This window comes from Labrus bergylta, chromosome 12 (genome assembly GCF_963930695.1).
Source record: "Labrus bergylta chromosome 12, fLabBer1.1, whole genome shotgun sequence".
Classification (NCBI taxonomy): Eukaryota; Metazoa; Chordata; class Actinopteri; order Labriformes; family Labridae; genus Labrus; species Labrus bergylta.
The window spans coordinates 18,335,725-18,357,325 of record NC_089206.1 but is presented as its reverse complement, the minus strand read 5'-3'; the positions used below and the strand labels follow the sequence as shown (position 1 = coordinate 18,357,325).

The 21,601-nt window shown below is 38.1% G+C and overlaps 1 protein-coding gene across 2 annotated transcripts; it reads right to left on the bottom strand.

The window, feature by feature from the left end:
• Positions 1-2,594: 2,594 nt before the first annotated feature.
• Positions 2,595-20,618, bottom strand: pik3cd (phosphatidylinositol-4,5-bisphosphate 3-kinase, catalytic subunit delta). 2 transcript variants are annotated; one of them, XM_065961520.1, is made up of 23 exons: positions 20,319-20,618; positions 18,865-19,042; positions 17,919-18,147; positions 17,377-17,603; positions 16,870-17,046; positions 15,300-15,455; positions 13,983-14,069; positions 12,720-12,941; positions 10,362-10,458; positions 9,879-10,009; positions 9,732-9,782; positions 9,480-9,647; positions 8,330-8,451; positions 8,102-8,245; positions 7,917-8,016; positions 7,661-7,827; positions 7,037-7,146; positions 6,737-6,815; positions 6,473-6,640; positions 4,886-5,009; positions 4,409-4,554; positions 4,194-4,326; positions 2,595-4,100 (listed from the first exon to the last, which is right to left on the bottom strand). In XM_065961520.1, exons 2-23 carry the CDS (start codon positions 19,003-19,005, stop codon positions 3,963-3,965), a joined length of 3,117 nt encoding a protein of 1,038 aa, XP_065817592.1. In that variant the 5' UTR covers positions 19,006-19,042; positions 20,319-20,618; the 3' UTR covers positions 2,595-3,962. The 2 variants fall into 2 exon arrangements, with proteins under 2 accessions (XP_065817592.1, XP_020487945.2); XM_020632289.3 differs by having other exon boundaries at positions 13,983-14,072; positions 20,319-20,617.
• Between the last annotated feature and the right edge of the window lie 983 nt (positions 20,619-21,601).

Sequence of the window (21,601 nt, the reverse complement as noted above, 5' to 3'; positions counted from 1 at the left end):
TCTGTGCAGTACCGCCGCTGGCCACCGGGGGCCCCGCTAGCCCTGTCTAACTCACTGCAGAATATTGTCTAGAATATATTACAAAATGACATCGCATGAATCTTCAACACATAATTTAAAATAAAACATAAACCTTAGAAGAAAAAAAAAAGGTCTAAAAATTCTAACATTTATTTGGCAGACTCTTCATACACTACTTAAATGATAAATATACTGTAGTATTAGTGTTTTGCTACAAACATCACCTGCATTTCTCAAGGTAAAAGAAAGTTTAGCCTACAATTGAGACATTATTTGCTTCCAACTGAGTCAGATTAATCCACTAAAAAGTCTATCATTGTTATAAAACACATACAGAATAGTTTTTTGCTTAAGAAAAACATTTATCTCATTGTAGTATAGGTTTTTTTGTTGTTGTATTTGAACTCTCTGGGACTTGTAGAGAAGGCCTTAAAACACAGGGGGCTAGTCAACAATGAAAAAGCAAGGGGAATCTGATGGCTTTCTTGATCATCATACTTTATATAACATGTGACTGGGATTATTTCTTGAGTGTGTGTTTTCCTCTAAACAGTGAGTTATATTATTTTATTTTTTATTTATTTTATTTCGTTTTTAAAAATTATAGAACAAAGAAACCCTGACAGGCCAGGATAAAGGCACACAGACAACCATATGCAACAAAACAAAACAAAACATAAACAAACAAACAATGAAAGATAAAAGTGATGGTCTTGTTCTGTGAGGAAGGCACTGAGGACCTAAGCAAACACGCCTCTGATCAGACGCCCAGCTGGACCTCAACAGGACATGACTTGGACAGAGTCATGAAAGGAGAGGGGATGGGGGGTGCCTATTCTAAATTAGCATGGTTACAAAAACTATTTAAAAAAATACAAATTGATCCATATACATACCTATATATTTGCATGTAAAGTCATAAATAAACAAATTTAATTACCACGTATATATTGGTTTCAAAATGTGATATAAAAGTGGTCTATGTGAGAAAAAAGAGAGAAAAGATATACATATACACATACATACTTATGTATTCATAAATATACATAAGTGCATACATACGCATACACATGTACACATAATATACATATCCATAATAACCTCCAGGCCAACTGTACAATTACATTCTGAACCTTTTCCTTAAGCCAGACAGGATAAGGCTCAAAGAATGACCTTGGTCACTGCCCAGATCTTCGAGAAAGGATGCTGCTTGCTCCATAGACAACGATTCCAAGTCTTTAAGCCAGCTGTCCATGTCAAAACAATCTGGCTCTCTTACCTTCCAATTAATCACTATTATCCGTTTGACAGATAGAAAAGCTAATCCAATCAAGTATTGTAATTCTTTTGTGGTTACCCCATCTATCTTATTTCCCAGTACACCCACTTTTGGACTAAATCTTAAGTTTATATTTAGTATTTTGCACAGAGGATCTTTCACATTGATCCAGAATTTCTGGACCTCTGGACAGTGCCAAAATTGATGCAAGAGTTCCAGTCACCCCACACAACACTGCCAGCACAAATCTGAAACATTACAGTTAATTTTCTTCAATTTGTGTGGGGTTATCTATGACCGCCACAGAATTTTAATTTGGATTATTTTGTATTTTACACATTTTGAGAGGTGATTCGAACGACTCATTATTGCATTCCACTGATCTGTTGTGAGGTGTACACCCAGATCTTTCTCCCATTGTGCTAGCATTGATGTGTTACAATTAGCAAATTAGCATTGACACAGTAATTTGTAGTTTTGAGACAGTTCCACTGCCAGTGGCTGCATCTTTTAATTCAATTCAGGTATTCCTAATCCACCCTTGTCCCTGGATATAGCTTACTTCTTAAGGCTAATTTTGGGTTAACTCTTTCCATAAGAACCTTGAAAATGATTTCTGTATCTCACTGAACCATTCCTGAGGAAATTTTAGTGGAATTGCTGAAAAAATAAAGGTCAACCTGGCAAATATATTAATTTGAAGTACTTCAGCCCTCCCCCACAATGATAATGGTAAATTCATCCATCTTTTTAAGTCTTCTCGGACTGTTTTCAGTAGCATAGGGCCATTCAGTTCAAAAATGGCGTCAACTGGAGATCTTATGTTGACTCCAAGGTATTTCATGCCTTGTGGCCTCCATGCAACAGGAGTTTGCGACAGATGTCCAGCAAATGTGAGGTTGTAATAGAGGGATAGCAGAGAGAAGCAGTTCTGAAAACAGAATGAAGATAAAGGAAAAGGTCTCCATCAGTGTGTGTTCACACACACGTATTTAGTCAGCTGCACAGATGTGCCTGGCTGCTTATCGCAGAGTTGATCTGCTTCTTTTGACTTAAAACAGCAGTGTTCAGCAGAGAGACACAGACAAGACAACTTATATTTTGAGTCTATTCCACTAGCTTTTCAATCTTGTTCCTCTGTAAAGGTACTGAGACTAATACAATAGACAGAAATTGTTTCAAGTGCTATACAAACTGAAAAGCATATCATCTTCCTTGTATGACAAACGGCAAGATATCCAGCATATAAGCAATCAGAAAGCACCATAAAATCAAACCCTTCAACACACTGACATACTTTTTTTTCTTTCATTTTTTTGTGCCTTTATTTGAGAGACAAGACAGTGGATACAGTTGGAAATTGGGGAGAAAGAGAGAATGGGGAATGACATGCGGGAAAGAAGCCACAAGTGGGATTCTAACCTTGGTCGCCCGCTTCGTACTCGGTACATACAAATTAACCACTCGGCCACCAGCGGCCCCACACTGACACACTATTTTGCACAGCATTGGATATGACAAAGTATAGAGGTGTTTGACACAAGCATGACATGACTTTTCCATGGCACTAAGAACATCAGTTCAACAATGCAATTGAAATTTAACATAACAAAAAATAATTCAGAAAGACACACAAACTTACTGCATCGTCTTTGATAGTAGTTCAGATTCAAACTTTCAAAAGAGATGTGTACCAACTTTTTGTGATATGCATCAACAAGTCTACAGCTCTACAGATTATTATTTTAGTTCTACCTGCTATTTTATTCAACATTTAATCTGATAATTTCACCTGAGATCACTTCATTTTATTTTCTACTTGTTAGTTGTAATCAAGTAAATAGTATGTATGTATAAAAACACAGACAAGAGTGGTATCTAACGGCTCATTCAATTCCAAGCCTCACATCTTTCAATATATTATAAATAATACTATGCTAATGAATTACTTCACTTCAAGGCAACATTATACATAGTTCAACACATCATATTTTAAAAATATTCTTCATGACTTTTTACAAATACTTCTGAGTTCCCAGATTAAATAAAATACACACACAAAAAAAAGAAAATGAGAAAAAACACCATTGCTATGAGGCAGTTAAAATGACAGGAAACAACACAGCAATGGAGGGTTGTAAACTGAGCAAAGGGTTTGAAATGAAACTGCTGCTGCCTTGTTATTGTACTCTGTGACTAAACAGTGTCATCTCTAGTCATCATAAAGTTTGTTTGAAGTTCGCACCCTGTTGAGTGTTGCAGTCGGTGAGCTGAATTTTCAGTCTCTGTTCTTGTTCCATTGACTCGTGACACTTTGCACACGTTTTCAAGTAGCGATTTTAGGAGATGAAAAAAGCAGTTTTTCATTGTTTCCTCTGCAGCCTTCAAGAAAAGGCATTCCATTGTTTAAATGGAGAAGATGAGTGTGTTTAATGTCCTTCTTGAAGAAAATATATGGACTGAAATTATTCTTCAGGATTAAAAGTTGTTTTTGGATGCTCCTATTTAGAGGGGATTTTCCACGGTCAGGCCAGCCAGAGGTAAACATTTGCAGAGCGTCCTTGAATGCCATTAATAAAGGATCATATTTGATCCTGTTTACTTCCTTGGTTCAAATCAATAATTTGTTGTTGCTCCTCAGGTTCCCTTTATTCATTGTTCTTTACGGTCTGTTATCTTTGGCTAAGGAGTGCATCATCCAGTTCACCTTGGTCTTCCAGCTCTCACGCAGAGCTTCGTTGAACTTCACTTTGAAATTCTTCAACGCCTCCTCCTCTGATTTGCCCAACGCTAAAGAGTCCTTTTAAAAATGAGAAAACAAAAACCAACCTTTGTTATCATCCTCATTAACATTTCTGTCATCAGCATGATCAACACCGTCATGTTTACATACCTTTAGATACTGGATGTCTTTGAAGGAGGAGAGCTCTGGCAGTCCTGCTGCCTTCATCATAGCGAAGAGGTTAACAAACAGGGACCAGTTTCGACATAGGATCTTGTAGGCCTGCTCACAGCACTCCCTAAACCTGCAACAACATGGATGCAGTACTAAACCATTTGTAGTAAAAATCCCTGGTCAGCAGATAAGACCGACAAAAAATACCATACCTTTCAAATTTCTCACTGTTATTCGTTTTTCCTTGTTGGATCACATGGACAAAGTCGTAAGTCAAGATGAAAGGCACACGCTCCCTGTTGATCCCCATTTTCCGCTTGAAGTTACCCAGGAAATGCCCAAAGTCAATGTGGAACAGCTGAAGAGCAAAGGTGAAAATGACCTCTGGGTTGTGAATTGGTTCTGCATCACTTACCAGTCACATTTCTTAAAAACTGATTAACTCGTGAGTGACGGATTAAGGGGTTCACACTCAAATGATCTAATCCGACACGAAAACTAATTTGAATGAAATTCATTTCACAACAAATTCACAACTTTCATTAAGATCGGGAGAGTACTTTTTACATAATTAAACATGTTTATTCTAGAATATCAATTCAAGAAACAAGTGTTCTGCAGTCTAGCCGTCCCCTTGAAGCGGATTTCAATGTCATCATAATTTCCTATGATATCAAATATTAGAATACCTGTCCAGTTTCCCTGATCATGATATTGTCGTTGTGACGATCTCCAATGCCCAGGACATAAGTAGCTACACAGTAGCCAGCACAGGACAGTGTGAACTCTTCTATTGCTTTATCAAGTTTGTCACTGGTAGAAAAAAATAGAAACAAGGAAGCAAAGCATGACTGGGTTTGTTCACAAAGTCTATTTACATCTTCTTATCATGGTCACATTATATGCAAAACAACTATTTACACACACATGGCCATGAGGCAGAATTTCTTTACAGCAATATTAAATATTCACAGAAGAGTTCTGGTGCTGGTTGATGATTGACCATCACATCCTTCCCCCGTCTAGACGTGCACAGTGTCTATCTTTTACTAATTTTCTCTGCTCCATTTTGGCTGCTGCAACATTTCAAGCTAATTACCTTTCTGCTCTGTTGTGCACTCAGCTGGGCCTGTCTTGCCAATGTGACGCACAAAGGCTTATTCATTACATTGAATGCTTCTCTCACTTCGAGGAGCTTTCAGAAAAGACAAGACCTTCAGACTGTCTGGCACCAAATAAAAATCTACTCTCATTTAATGTTGCTGATGCTGGAGTTGCCTCTGCACTTTGTGATGCTTGATCATGGGTTTAAAACACTGCACACAATAAATACTTTGAAGACGTAAACATTCAAACATGCACTGACAACAACAAAGACATTCTTAAAGAATCAAAGAGAGGCTTCTGTCAGGCATGGAAACAAATATTTTCTTATTACTGTAGAGAAATAACACCTATGCTCTTTGTTCCAACTGAAGCTACATTATCATGATTAAAATAAAGGAAACACTACAAATGTATGTATGTAAGTTTTGTAATTGCATTGAATTATACTGTTAGCCCATCTTACTAATATTCTTCTGATATAAAACCCATTTTTCTTAAACAACCGTAAAAAAAATGTCAAATGTTCTTACATCTGTGTATCGCTACCGTGCAAAGTTTGTGTTCCTAACGCTACGGATATGTTTGTAAAAAACAGAGCCAGTGGTTGTGATACATTTCACACTATGACTGTGTTTCAGTTTCAAAATATACCCAAATACTTTAAGTGCTATGAGATGCACTCGGCGACATCAAACGACGTAGTTAGCTCACTATTTAGAATAAACAGAAAATCAAACGACTAGACACTGCCTTGAGAGACCTCAGTTAAAAATACAACTTAGGAGTAATCTTATTTTTAATTGAATACGGTTAAAGGCAGGACATGCAAAGTGTTTTATTACTGCAGATTTAATACTTTACTTGTGTTTAATAAAAAATCTACGGAGCTGTTGTATCAACTGCTGCTAGTTCTAATATTTCAAGCGTGCAATGTCACACTCGACAAATAAAAATCCAACAACTCTGCACTTGGGATCCCGCTACCAGGAGTTGGGAAAAGTTGCTTGTGAAAAGGTTAGTTGGTTGGTTTTGCTCTACCAGTACTTGGGTCCTGGTGCTAAACAGGGCCATCATTTAAAAAGAGATCAAATCTTTTTCTACACAGTAGAAGATGTCTTTTAAATTGTCCAATAGTAACCTTTAATGTCAAAGTGTTTCACCATACTCACTCAGGATTCTTTGATTTGAGCCAGTTAAGCAGAGCGTCCTTGTTGAAGGCAGCGGTGGCGGCACTGTTGCTGCTGTTTCTCTGGATATTTGCGATGGTGTCTGAGTGCTTTACTGCCTCGATGAGCCCCATCTTGTTCCCAGTGGACAAGCAGCCGTATGGGATCATCCTTTTGAGTGAAGGGGGAAATGATCATTATAGGCTGAGGAACTGCTTGAGTAAAAGAAAAAAGAAAAGGTCCTGCAAACAACATCACCCACTGTACCTGAGATCCAGGCCTTCTTTCTTCCATAAGTTCTCCATTAGCTGGATCATCTGGAGGGTCAGCATGTCTTGCCGAAGATCTAAAGGTCAAGGTGGAAGTATAAAACATTTCATTGTCAGAGCAGAAGTGATGAAACAGGTTCTATTTCATGTTATCTTAACATTTACATTTTGGGGAAGCATTCTTCACAACCTGCATGGTATGCTTAACTTTCTGTTGCAATACCCTTTATTCATACCATTTGTCGTGTTTATTTTGTGTCCGCATGTGGCTACGTGTTTATATTGTCTTGTATCTCACCATCTCCGTTCTTGAAGATGATGCCCACCATGTCTCCTTGAATGCAGGGGTTCTTATACATCAACCACAGCGGCTTCATCTTGGAGTCCATAAACCGGCACTTATCTGCACTGCAAAGGAGAAAAACACACGTATCTTCAACAAAAGATTCTCGTAAGTGTGCAAGGTTCATAGACTAAAGAACAAAACACTTGGAAGTTGAGAAAGGCTTTGGTGTTTTTCAGGTTTTCCCCCATTGTTGTTTTAACCTGTTTTATATTATAATGTACATCAGTCAGTGTTGTCCCTCCTGAGCCACTGTAAGAAATGGGGAAATGTTGTTGGAGGAACACAAACTAAAACCCAAAATAAATTAAAAATGCACTTTAAGGATGTGAATAAGAACAAAAACTTTAAACTTAAAGGGATTGATCAATGTGAGGTAATAGTAAAATGGCATACAGTATTGTTTATTACAAAAAAAGGTCTGCTGGGGCTGTACAACTAAAGGTTAAATTGTCAATATACTACATAAATGCATTATTTTGTCATGCAGTAAGCCCAGAAAGGGACCAAACTCAACCTGAAAATACAATTATGGAGTCAAAAATGCAATTTGTGTTTGTGTGTGTGTCTGGCACTGACCAGATCTCAGCGAGAATGATGCTGGGGTTGAGCGGTGACAGCAGGTCTGACAGGGCCTCCAGGTAGGATTCCTGTCTGATGCACAGCTTCAGGTCATCCACTGTCATCTTCTGGGAACCCGACTTTACAAAGTCACTCAGTGCTTTCATTTTGCCCAGAGCCTCGTTCTGTGCGGCGCGGGTAAGGCAGAGGCAGACGTTTAGTACAAATTAAAAAACACTTACTTAGAGTATATGCTGTAGGTCTATGAGATTACCTGTTTGGTTAAGAGCTTGATGTGGTGGATGTTCCCCCGGCAGTAGGCCTCCAAAATCAGGCCAAAACGTAAACTCACAGACGCCACATGAATCTCAGACCTTCAACAAACCCAAATTCATCAGTCAGACAATAGATTTCTAGATAAACGTGATATCTTGGTTAGTCTGCTGGACTATGTCTCACCTGAGATGCCAAAACAGAAAGTGTCCTATCCTTCTGTTGGAGAGAGCCCTCTCCAGTAGGAAAGTGGTGAGGTCACAGTAGAGATAGGACTCATACTTCAGGACCTGGACCAGCTGGATTAAGTACTGCAGCAGTTCATTATCACTGTGCAGAAAACAAATGTTACAAAAAGGCTTTTAAACTTGAAGAAGAAATTTGTAAAAGCAATGAAAATGGATGTGTGTGTACCTAAGCTTCCTGAGGCATCTGATGGTAAAAGAACGGACCACTGGGTCAGGAAAACTGTAGTCTAAGAGCTCCAAGGCATGGATGGCAGGGAGGTCGGGCCAGTTCCTCAGTAGACTCACCATCTGCGGAGAATCAAAAGAGAATTTTCTACTACAGTGGCAATAATTCGAACTCTAAAATACAGGTCAAAAATTAATCTTCACATGAGATCTGAGTGTTTCGGTTCAATGTATTTTCACATTTTCAAGACCTTTACTGGTTGGTAGAGTTGCAAAGATGAATCAGCATTTACTTTGATAATCGCTTTTTGTTTTGATCATTTATTGGGCAAACACACAGAGATATAATGTCGATCTTCTCTTGTTTGTAACTTTACTAACTAAATGTCATTGTGTTTGTGAGTGTTAATTGGACATGATAAGTAATTTGCAGACTTTCAACTTGACTGTAGAAAATGTAATAAGCATTTTATGTTTTTACTTGTGCTAGCGTCGTAGCTTGATCACTATTCTAGCTCTGTTCGGTACATGCTTTTATGATTGGGCTAAATTCCCCTGGTTGACATTTTTTTGGTTCAGTATGAAATGTCTCATCAACTATTGGGTTACCAGGTAAACATTTTATTCTGCCCAACACTTTGGTTTATGGCCAAATACCTGCCAGGCTAACAACAAAAGCCAAATGTTAGCAGGCAGATTGTAAAGCTAATAATCTTTGAGAATTGTCTGCTGAACATTAAACATGCTAGTAATGTCACCAAGGGAATGTTAGCATGCTAACATTAGCATTTTGCTCAGAACACTAGCATGACTGTACAAAGTTGGTCTTGTTACCTTTTACAGACTATATTAATAGATGTATTTATCTTGATTTTAGCTACATTAAGTGTTGTAAAAAATATATTTAGCAACAGCCTTACTGGTCTGATAATTCACTATAACATACACTGATGGTGGTTAGCCAGTAAAGAAAAAAAATCAAGCGAGAATAATCACATACTTAAGAAAAACTGGACAAAATTTGTTTTTCTTTATATTTTGAGAACTTAAATCTATTTTGGACACATATTTTGGGCTTGGCAAACATTCCAGACCTATAAACACACCTGATAAAAAATACGGATCATAGTAGAGAAATCCAGGATAAATACCTGGACTACGTCCTCATGCTTATTCCACTTGGTTATAAGGAGTAGCTTGGAGAGACTGTCGGGGAAACAATCACGGACTTCTGCACGAAGCTTCCACAAGATCTCCTTCTCGTCCTCGAAAAACTCGGTGTAGTTTTTGTTATCCATGATTTCTTTTAATTTCATGTACTACAGAAAGCAAACACACATAGTTACATATAGATACATAAAAGTGGTCAGCAAGAAACAGGCTCTGAAATTATAAAGTCTTACCTCTTCTTTGGCGATAAAATTTCCATCCCCATTATTCTCATTGTCACTTATCTGAAAACAGGTGAGGATTACTTTGACTGACTTTAAAAAAATAAAAAAGTCTAAATCTCAGCAAGTAGTCATCTATAGCCTCTTGAAAATAAATACCTTGTCAAGTGGAGGGTAATAGAGAGGATGTGGGCGGATGTTGTGGAAGCGGATGAGCAGCACTGCAGCGCTGTCCACATTTGGGTTCTTCTCCACAGTTCCCATCGGATTCAACAAGTCACCTTTGTCATCTGGGGGGGAAAAATCATGAATTATGCCACTTGGTAAATGTTTCAATCAACTTAGTGAGTGCGTTTTCACCTTCAAATCTCTCCTGTATTAATGTGACAGTGAGTCAACAGATAGTGGCTACAGCCTCAGAGATTAAACACATAACTCACATTTTTACACAAACAAACATTTGACAAGTCAAGTGACTAGCTTGTGAATCAGCCCACACATAATGTGTTGGGTTTTGATGGCACCACATGACATTGTGTGTATTTCAGCCCTCTGCATTCTGTCAGGCGTTGTGGAGGAAGCTGTTAACATGGGAGGTGTTAGAAGAGGGGGAGATGTAAGAAGAAGCAAGGCTGAAAGTACCAGGAACAGATGGCCATGTGGACAGGAGGACCTCCCCAGTCTTTAGCTGGTCCTTGTAGTCGAACACCATAGTATTCACCCAGGCTATCGGACAGTCCTGAAGAGAGGGACAGAATAATAGCAATAAGTAAGGTCTTTTACCTGCTTTTTGTAACATAACAATGAGTATGGTCTTTGTACCTGCTCTTTTGTAATGTTAAAAGACAAAGAGTAAGGTCTTTTACCTGCTTTTTGTAAAGTGTCTCGAGATAACACTTATGAGTTATGAGTTGACGCTATACAAATAAAAATTGATTGATTGATTGATAATGTTTGTTGAAATGCTTTTTGAAGCACCTGCAAGCAGCAAAATCATGTCAAAAGAAATGCAAAAGTGGGGCACATTGATAGTACTCTTGTTTTCAAATTAAGTGTACTAAGGTTTGATCAGTAACATAAAAAAAGTAATCTAGTAATTTATCTGACATAGGTATGAGGTTAAACTGTAAAGCAGCAAGAATGGAAATAACATCTCGGCAGAAGTCCACTGAGTATGTTATTGATGAAACAAACAAAACTAGACTGAATGAACCCAGCTAAAAATAAGTGGCGTGCACACAAACAAGTGCAAGTAGAGCTGAACTTTCCTCAGTCTTCCTGGCGTCTGTCTGCAGGGCTTCTCTTCCAGACAAAAGAAGAGAGAAGTTGCTCAGAAAGCAGAAGTGGCCTTGATGCCCAGAAACCCACCTGTTTGATATGTTAAGACTTCTTAAATGTGTCAGCCCTCAGCCGCTGCAATTGTTCAAAACAAGAGGCCGCAGAGTAAAGGGGAAACACGATGTTGTTTACTGTACTTGATACTGTACAGAGAATGGTTGTTCAAAGAGTTATTTTCGTGTTGCTGCTTCTGGCTGTTCATTTCACACGCTTCTTTTTTTAAACACATGTGAATAGTAAGAGCAATGTACAACTTGTCATGTTATGTCATGTAACTAATAGTAGTATGTAGAAGCAAATGTTCATTATTTAATTTATTAATTTTAATAGGAGAGAAATAATCAGTAACTAACAATAATCTAACAATATTCTTATATTGTTTTTTTTTTTTTTACGTAGTCGATGAAATGCTAAACAATTGTTTAAATGTCATTCCTGGAAGTAATATCTCCAAACTGCCTTGTTTGTAAACTTACAGTCTCAAGTCTAAATAATAATTATTTTTATAATGATATAAAACGTTTATTTTAAAATGTATAAAAAAAGCTAAAAAGCTCCAAATACTCAAATCTGAGAAGCTGGAACCTGGAATATTTGACATTTTTGCATCAAAACATTTTGGTTGGTTCAATATAAACTGCTTGTGCATCAATATTCTGTAGATCTGCATATCAAATCAGTTATGTACTTTGTGTTGTGTTTTAAATGAGTTTTTAATGTAAGTTGTGTTTATTGTTTGAGCCTTGTCAAAAAGGGGATTTTTGTCAGTGTTGGGACAGACAGTAAAGTTGAACTAATCTAATCTTATCTCATCTAATATTCTCAATTTTGTAAAAGTAATAATTGTGTAACTGTCAGTTGGAGTTTGTTAAAATGAGTGTCTTCTGCTGGCTCTCGAAGTCTATGTCGTTGTCCGGTGAATTTTACACACACAACAAAAAAAAAACCCAGACATTATCTTAGCCTGTACCGCCTTAATCCCGCATAGATCATCTTTTCTGATCCAGAGCATTTTGTTCAGGGCTTTTTTTTTTTATTTGTCTGAAAATCATCTGCCTTCCTTTCAAAACTTTCAAAAAATATATTTTCCACACAGATGTACTTACTGTATGAAGATAACACAGTCTTTACAAGTCAAGAGTTCAATCTACATACCTGCGTCTAAATAGTGCACTAAAAGAAGAATTTCAAAGGAAAGCAGAACAACAATTAAACCATGGATTTAGACACCAATAGTCAAAAGAAGAGGAAATGTGCCTTTACTGTAAAGTTTCCAGAATAAAGGCTTGAATGAAAGGACTATATTCTAAGGTAAAACACTATGAGGTTATGAATTCTGAAAAAATGTATGGCAACTGTGAAGATGAATTTAGAATTCCTTGAAAATGTTTGCCATGTCCTTCCTTCCTTTTTTGGGGTGAAAAAGATAAAAGAGCTGTACTCCATCCACAGATAAAAGAGCTGAAGTGGATGACAAGTTAACCGCAGTCTTGCCACTGAACAAACTTGCACAACACAGCCACACAGCACACACTACACGCTAGAGAGGAAATAGATATGTTTGTGCTTGCCAACATCTTACCATCCACCAGCCCAAACACTTGCCTGATCAAAAAACAAATTTTACACTATGGCCCAAAACAACACTTCGGATGGACTCACAGCTTTCTTATTCTTCTTCTTGGTGCCGCGGGGTTTCTTGGCTTTCTCAATGACAGCGTAGAGCGCAAAGCACAGACGGCTCATGCGAGGCAGGTCGGCCACGTTAATGTCGAACTCCAACTTTTGGTCCCACAGAGGCTCAGATGACACTGCCACCTCTGAGCTTGTCACCACCTTACAGAGCAGTTCGCTGCCATGGAACAAGCCGGCCTGCACTACGAGCTAGAGGGGAAACACACACATACACAGGAGTGCTTAGATGGGGGAATGACATGTGGTTAGAAAAGCTGAAAGGGTTTAACACTTGTCTGAGGGAGAATGTTTATGAAAGATTTACAGACATCACAAAATGATTCACAGGTTCATGTGTCAATCAAGGTGTGAGTCAAAGGGTCTGCACATTCATTTCCTACTGTGAGAAGGTAGCAGTCTCTTTTGATGCTATTCACAGTCAGTCAAAAATTTTAACCAATCATAAGAATGAAACTGCAATAAGCTGCAAACAAAATAACACTCTTGCCTTTTAGCAAATAAAGATAGTCTGAATCTATATAAACATATGACTTGCTGTTTCCCCCAAGGGTTTGGTTACAAACATTTGCCTGCCAAATGCAGAAATGATAATTATGTGACAGGACAAAAAAGGACATGATGTAGGAAGCCACAATAAGTGGACTTAATCATCCATCTAAATAGTAACATGGTTAGTTATGCAGGTGTATTCAAAACAAGGCCACAGAATTAATTTGTGTATGTGTGCTCTCTGGTTTCTTGTTTGTCAACTTAGTGAGAAAAAAAAAAGGCCTTTGAAAAAACCTGAATATCTGTATAAAGTATTATTGGATCTTTTTCTGTACACTTTTACCCATATTTAAGGACATGTTTCAATTTGAACTGCCACCAATGTCAAATTTCAACATATGTGAAAGCGTGTTTACTATAGTAACAGAATACATGCATAGCCTACAAAAAAAGACGTGCACCGAAAGCGAGAAAGGGAGCAACATGAGCATGAAGTCTGCGTTCTTTCTTAGAAAATAGGCCTCAGAGTGAGACATACAAATCAGATAGGCCCTCCCCACTTCCTGTTTTGAAGTTGTAACCAACCGCCTTGTTGAATTATGGGAAACGGTGGTTTTAGACCATGTGACCCTCCTGTCATTTACATGTCCGCCCTGCTGAACTTACAACTGAAACTGAGTTACTGTTAAACAAGTGAATGCCACTATTAATTAAGCTGCAAAGTAAGAGAAACACACCAACCTTCATTCCTTCATCTGCGTTGACTCGGCTGCCCTGAAGCAGGTGAATACAGAATGGCTCATTGATGGACCACAGCGAAGACGTTTTCTGCTGCAGAAAGAAGGGATGACATTTATTTTCTTTGTCTCTCACTTTTGTTGAAACTGAACTCACTGCATTCACTGAAGTAGTAGGTGATGAAATTGTTGCTACAATTTCCTGCCAAAATACAGACACACAACTCAGTTTCAAAATATAGTAAAAAAGGGGAACAAACTTTAACCTGAAAGAAAACAGGGGGAAAAAAGCTCCCAAAGGTGCTTCGATCAAATTTGCAAAAAAAAAAATGTCTCATACTTCTATGTCTGTTTTATTTTTTTTATTTGTGCGAATCACTTAAATAAAAGCTCAAATACACATTAACTTTAATTTTGCCAGCACAGTCTCAAAGTTAATATATGCTTTATTGAGGTTGTCAACATTTAGGCTAATTTGATACTTTGTCGACACTACATGTTTTAAAATGATACCATCTCAGTTGTTTTAATGATAGATATCAAAATGTAGTGAAGCTTTAAAAAAATACGCACAGATCTTCGGCCACATTTGAACTAAAAGTTGCCGCGATCCAAAGAGAGAGCATGCTCTAAACCCCGAGTTCCCACTCGATATGTAGGGAGGGGGGGCTCTGAGGTTGTCAATATTATTAAAACAATACCAGGATTTTTTTACAAAGGCGTTTTGGTAAGAACAGGATTGTAGTCAAATTCTGTTATCAATAAAAACAATTTAAATGTATATTAATTTATGAAAGCAATGTATCATTTCATGTATCATTTCCTGTGTGTCCTGGGGGGCTCAGCTTTTCTTACACACAAGTGAGGGGGTTAAAAGGAAAAAAGGTTGGGAACGACTGTTCTAAATTACAGAAATATCTCAATACGGAAACGTTGATGATGCATTTGTGCCATTTTGCTTCCAATTTTTGGTTATAAAAAAACAAGAAATTAGCCACTATTGGGTCCCAAGGACAAGTATGTATTAAGGACAATATAGTATTTGTGCTGCTGAGGTAATGAAACAGGTAAAGATATAATTTGTTTTTACTGGTATCATATCTAAGTTTAAATCGCATAAGTAAGTACCATCTCAAATTCAATGTTCAATGTTAAACTTGAAACGGTGTCAAGTGTAAATTATCAACATCGTTTGGCACAGCATGTTTCAACAGTGCCAAAGTCCACAGCTGTTTGGTTGAGGAACAACTGTAATGAAGAGGAAGGAAAAAACGGATGGCTCTGTTAATAAAATACATGCAGCCGTCCGCTAACCTCTCACCTTCTTCAGGGGCAGTGGAGGAGGTCTGGACGAGGAGCGACTCTTAAACACCTGGTTGCACATTCTGCCCTGCTCGTCCTGATATTTGCTGATAGTGGAGTAGTGCACCATGGTTAGATGAGGGTTTTGGCCATTTCTCAAACACCAGAAAATGTACTGGGGGGGGGAAGATGGAGACACACACACACACACACACACACAAGAGGGGTTTTACTGGTACAAGCATCAGTCGGTTCACCCACACATATTTCCCAGTGTTCTGATAGCGCTGGCTAGTTAACTCTATTAACTCTATGGGCTGTTCATTTGCTGTAGGTTAATGCAGCTGAAATCTCATAATGTGTGGCTGGGTTCAGTTCCTTTCTGCAAGGAGCTATACTGATATGAGTAACCCTGCAGTAGGCTGGAGTTTCATAATCAACAGTGGGGTCTCCTGTCACCAAAGCTTTGACTCATCCAATCCTGACATGACAATCACTGAAGCTATAATGAAATTCAAAGTAAGAAAGCAGACAGATAACAGAGAAATAGGTTATCCACAAATATCGAGAAATGTTTGACCGCCAAGCAGTTCATGTTGTGTTTTTTCACTTGTAAATTGACACAGTGTCACAGATCAACAGACAAGAAATGTTTAAGGTGATAAAGAAATGTATTTTGATTAAGTACAATTAATCTAAAACTATGTTTTAACAGTTGTTTTTCATAACTGAGGGAATGATGATAGAATATGTTGTAAATGGGACAGATTTGGAAATGATACTCAGGGCAGTTAATATAAAAGACAATTTTTAGACACACCGAAATCTGTATCCCCATATTAAGTGTAAACATAATGAGCTTTTAAGAAGCTCGGGCCGCTAAGAAGAAGACAAGAGCAGCTAGTCAAATTGTCCAACTGCTTTGTGAGTCACAGCTAAACAGCAAAACAGAGAAACTGTTGGAAAAAGTCACATTTGGCGTGTGGGAGACTCTGAAACTCAGTGGACGAAGATTTTCTGGTCTAATGAGACCACAATTTTGCTTTTCATACTTGAGATCATACTAATCACTGTTGAGTAGAACCGAAACAGTAAACATCTGCCAAAACACACCATCACAGCTATGAAGCATCATGTTGTTTGGATGCAGGCCTTGGCGGCTGGTTGGGGTAACGGCAAAATGAATGCAGTAAAATACAAAAAAACAACGAGAGACTAAACGGCTTCAACTGATCCTTGAAAAAGGACAGCACTCCAACAGCACTCCGAATATAAAGACAGAAGCTAAACTGTGATAGCTTCAAAAAATGCTAATTTCCAAATCCAGAAATTGTTGAATGACCTAAGATTGGCTCTAGGTTTCACTATTCCATACAAACTAACTGTGTTTAAGTGTTGTATGTAAGATAAACAGGGTCAAATTAAAGTGTCCAAAAGTCTAAAATAATACATTTTATACATACTGAGTTAAGTCACTAACTGCAGCCCCATTTTTATGTTCAAGTGGATGGGTTAACGAAACAATCAAACATGCTGTCTTCCAACCCAAAACATTTTTCCTCAGAGGTTATGTTGTTGAGATGACTCACTTTAAACTGGGACAGAGGGTGTTTCCCATAGATGAAATCCCACCTCCCGTTGACCTGTAGGGTGTAGTCCTCGGGCTCCTGTCGCAATGAACGAAACACTGTGGCCTTCTTCTTCAAGGCGCTCTTCATCAGTGCTGCAGGGGGGTCCTGAGGGTCCTGCTGCAGCATGAAGCTTTCCTAAGGAGAGTCAGTGACATCTTCCCCAAATTAAAAGGCGCCAAATTTACAGAAAACGTTTACAAAATACTGTTTTCATGTCTAAAGATCTTGTTCCCAAGGAACATTTTCAAAAAAGTGATTGAGATGACAGAGGGGGATTTCCACATGTGCTCATGTTTACTTGATGCCATCCTCCAAAATCTGTAAACTCAAGGTGGAACCACAGTTTTTCCCAAATTCCAAAATGCTGCTAAGTCAAACTATAACATTGGATTATTATTGTCTAATCAACTTTTCTCATCAACCTTGAAATACATGACTTGTAAAAATGACAACAGATTGACTCACATCACAAGCCTCAAATTTGACATTGATGAAAATCTTCTTGGAACTTTTTGACTTGGCGCTTGTCGGTGGAGAGCAGCATGGCTCCAGGTCACACGGGAAGCTGTACTCCATCCACTGCTGCCATGGCAACAACTGCCGCTCCTGAGCCTTCTCTTCACAAAACGTACGCATCTTAGTCCGAAACTCGTCCACTTCTTGGTTCTTCTGGGCCTCAAACTCGTGCAGACCTAAAAAATTACAGCGAGTTAAATCATACATTAAAGTGGTTACTGTGTATTTTTGAAGTGGGGTTGTATGACGTACAACTCAACAACTTTAATGAGAGACCGGCAGGAGAGACAGCACAAAAGCTAAGCTACATGGCGATGCAGACGGGGATGTTTGCTCCACGTCATTTAGCTAATCTGAAGAAAAACTAGCTCAGTATTTTTAATTAACCTTTTACTGACTTAACAACAATACCAACTAACAAAAGCTTGGTTCTCCATAGCTTGGTTGGGCCACCAGTATCATACGAGGTCTTTCAGAAGAATTTTGCTGACCTTTGCCAATTAACAAGCTGATTTGTGTGTTGGTGAGTTTCTCCACTCTATCGCCTTCCCTTGCCACCAGCCTTAGAACACACATGAAGGGCCGCACGTCACTTATACGCCTCGATTCCTCCTCCAGTTCCTCCCTCTCTGCCGTCTGGTTGATGCAGGTAAAGACGTATGCATCAGGGTCCCCCAGGGCCCCGAACAAGGCCTCACTTCTGGCATTTTTCCAAACCATCTGAGACAACAGAGACACATGATATTTAGATCTCAGTTTGTATGAGCACAGAGCGTAACCTGAAGTCGACAGTGTGTTCTGTCTGTAGAGGAAATGTATGATGATGATGTCGTTATTATTTTACATTTTCAATACACTGAATGATAACACATGATGCCAAAAATGACCCTGGCAGTTTTTGAATATTCTCTAATATTCTTTGTGAATTAACTCTGTTGCAAAGGCACGTAATCTCTTAATCATTGTAACAGCTTCCAAGAGTATCCTTATTTAACAGCTAAATCAAACAACCTGGAGTGGCAGAACTGTTGGCATAGAAACAGCACATTCATATTAAACAGCAGATCTGATCCGGTGGAGAGCTGGCTTCATGTACCAAGGAGGAAAGCTGCAGCTCTTTCAGTAACAGTTGCATCAAAACTCTGAGGTGCATCAGAAGCACAAGAAATCATTGTTTGTAATGTTTTAATTACTTTAATGTCTGAAGGAAATATTAAGTCATCCAATTTGCTTAAAAGCATATTGAGTAAATATTATAAATAACAACAGTGCATCGGAACAGAGCTCCCCAGAAGCCCAGTGCCGGGTTGCAGTCAATCAATTGCAATCTTTTAGGAATACAGTTTTATTCTAATAAATATAAAATGCATTGTATGACAGCATAAAACATCAGATATTTACATGTTACATCAAAGCTTTTCTGATAGGCAAACGTACTTTTTTGATGATTGAAATTGTGTTGTTTCGTGATACAGGGAATTTGAGGAAGATCCCCGTAGGCAACAGGAAGTCCATCATGATCTCCTGGTCCCCCTCCTTCTCCCACTCCTCCTGCATCCCATACTTCCCCGGGGGCATGGTGACAGCCTCTCATTTACCGTCAGCTCCTCTTCTGCTGCTCACCGAAACACAAGCCGGCCATCCACACACACACACACACACACACACACACACACACACACACACACACACACAAATATACACACAAACAGGAAACACAGGTCAATTTGTCCAATATTAACATGTACGTGGGCCCTGTGTTTAGTGTTGAAACACACTGATGACTGTTTCCTAAAAACCCTGGATGACTTATCTTTACAAGGGTTTTCATTTAAAATCAGAACACGTATGCCAAGTTTGTAACACAAAAAAATGAATGACACAGTGACTGAACAACAGCAGCCTGAAGTAGGGTTGTCACTATGCCAGAAATTTAGACTTTGATAAGATACTAGTTAAAATCAAGACTTTTTTTTGGATACAACAGGCACAAAAATAGCAGTTGGCACGAAATACTGAGTAATTTCTTAATTTAATGTAGCAAACTCTTAAACAGTGTCTATATTGCGCAATTGCATAGGCAGGATGTAATGGCAACATGTTTATTTTTGCAAGGAAGACCGTGTTTTCTCTTACTTTTGTGGCTACTTTTGTATGACTAAAGATCTGCAGTTATTGTAATACTATTCATCATTATTATGGTATCATTTTTAAACCCGGGGGTTTCTAAAAGTATCAAAGTATCAGACATTTTGACCTTAGCCTCCCTGTAGTTTAAGGCACCAGTGTAGCTTTATACATAAAAACGTTAAATAAAAAAACAATTCAATAATTTTAAAGTAGGCTATAAAATAGTAAACATAGCAATAGCTTTACAGATTTCTTTTTAGAGTCTATGATTTGTAGTTTAGTGTACACAAAGTGCATAACCACCTTAACAGATATTGTGAGAAAGCAGCACACAGAGGTCAAATAAGGTGAAGAAACCTGATAAACTTAAACTGACTGATACACACTGCAAAATGTTTTGCCCTCTACTGCTATTCTAGTCAAATGACTGTGCAAAATGAAAACGCTGTATTTGAAATGCTATTGTAAATGACCTGCCATTGAAGTAATTCTACGCCCTGCCAATGGTTTTGAAAGAGAAAACTTGTACTGTGTTAGCTCAATTGTGTGCCTAAAAAAACATACATTTATGTCAGTGATTCTTTTTTTACAATGTGCATGAACCGGCACTGCAAGGAATTACAAATGAAAAGCCAGACACAGTGAAGGAAACAGAAGGTGAATCTCCAGCTACAGTCAGAGGAGTAATATTCTGCTCTCCGTGTACAACTTGACAGATATTGTCTTTCAAAACGAGCGCAACATGTTAGCTTTACACTTGCCTGTGAGCTCTACAAGTCCTCGGTCATCTCTTCATGGTGTTTGTCTTACAGCGAAGATGGAGGCTGTAATATCCCAAATGACATGTCTCAGTCAGGCAAGCTGCAGGTCAGTCCGTGAGCTGGAGGGGGGGGCGGGAGGTGGGGGGGTTGTAAATCCAGCTCAGTTGCTCGTACGGCTCATGAGAATCAGTGAAGAGTTTCCTCTGTGTTGGTTAACTGCGCTGTCATTCATACAGAGATGTAGGAGCACCGCACCGTGCTGTACCGAACTGACTGACGGCTGCGCGCGCCAAGGGACCGTCCGAAAAAAAATTCTGCTCGCGTGAAGTGAAAGTGTTTTGTTCTTACTTCCGCCTCCTGTGCCATAAAACAATAACACAGGCCTACTTGTTTATTGGAAGTTCTTTGTATTTAATAATTTTTTAAGGCTTCATTTTGTGGGTTAAAAAAACGCTGAATTAATTTTAATTAATCAATTAGCTGGTTGACAATAAATTAATTGGTAGTTTATTTAAACATTTGTTTGGTCAATTTATTTTGCTCTAATCAAAAATGTAAAAGATAGCCATTTCCATAGCCCACTCCGCTGTGAGTATAGCCTATTAAATGAGCTCACGGTTGTTGTTTTTTTATTAATGAATGTATTCATTTTTCTTGCAAAACACAACGAAAATAAACAAGTCATAACTTTTGGCTTTTAAACTTTTTATTTTTGTTTTCGGTTGTGTTCAATTGGAAGTACTTAAATCTTGTGAATAAAAGTAGCCTAGCTTATCACAATGTAAGAGAAAACTCTTATAAAAGTAAATAAAAGTTTTCTAAATGTAAAAATCTTTAGAAAAATCTTGAAGTTCTGCGTGCTTTAAGTATTAAACGTAAAAAAAAAAATATTTTATTTCCTATTAAAAGACAATGATCCCTGAGCACACTTAGCGTACACATTGAACTTTCTTAACCCCTATCTAACTTACAGGAATTTTGAAAACCAGGAGACCTCACTGCTCTATTTTGAAAGTTGTGAAACTTGCAAATGGTTATAGGAAACAGAAGAAGAAGTATCTACTGTATTTCTGTCACTGCATATAAAATATTGTCGGTAAAACAATGAATAAATAGTCCGTTAAACTTTTTTCTTCTATTCTGACCAACATTACAAATTAAGGAGAAATGTTGCAAAGATAATTTACCTCAACCCCTATGTAGGCTACTTAGTGACAACTAGACATACTTGTTCAGTATTTAATAATCCATTTGATGCCATTAATACTATAATTCAACTATAG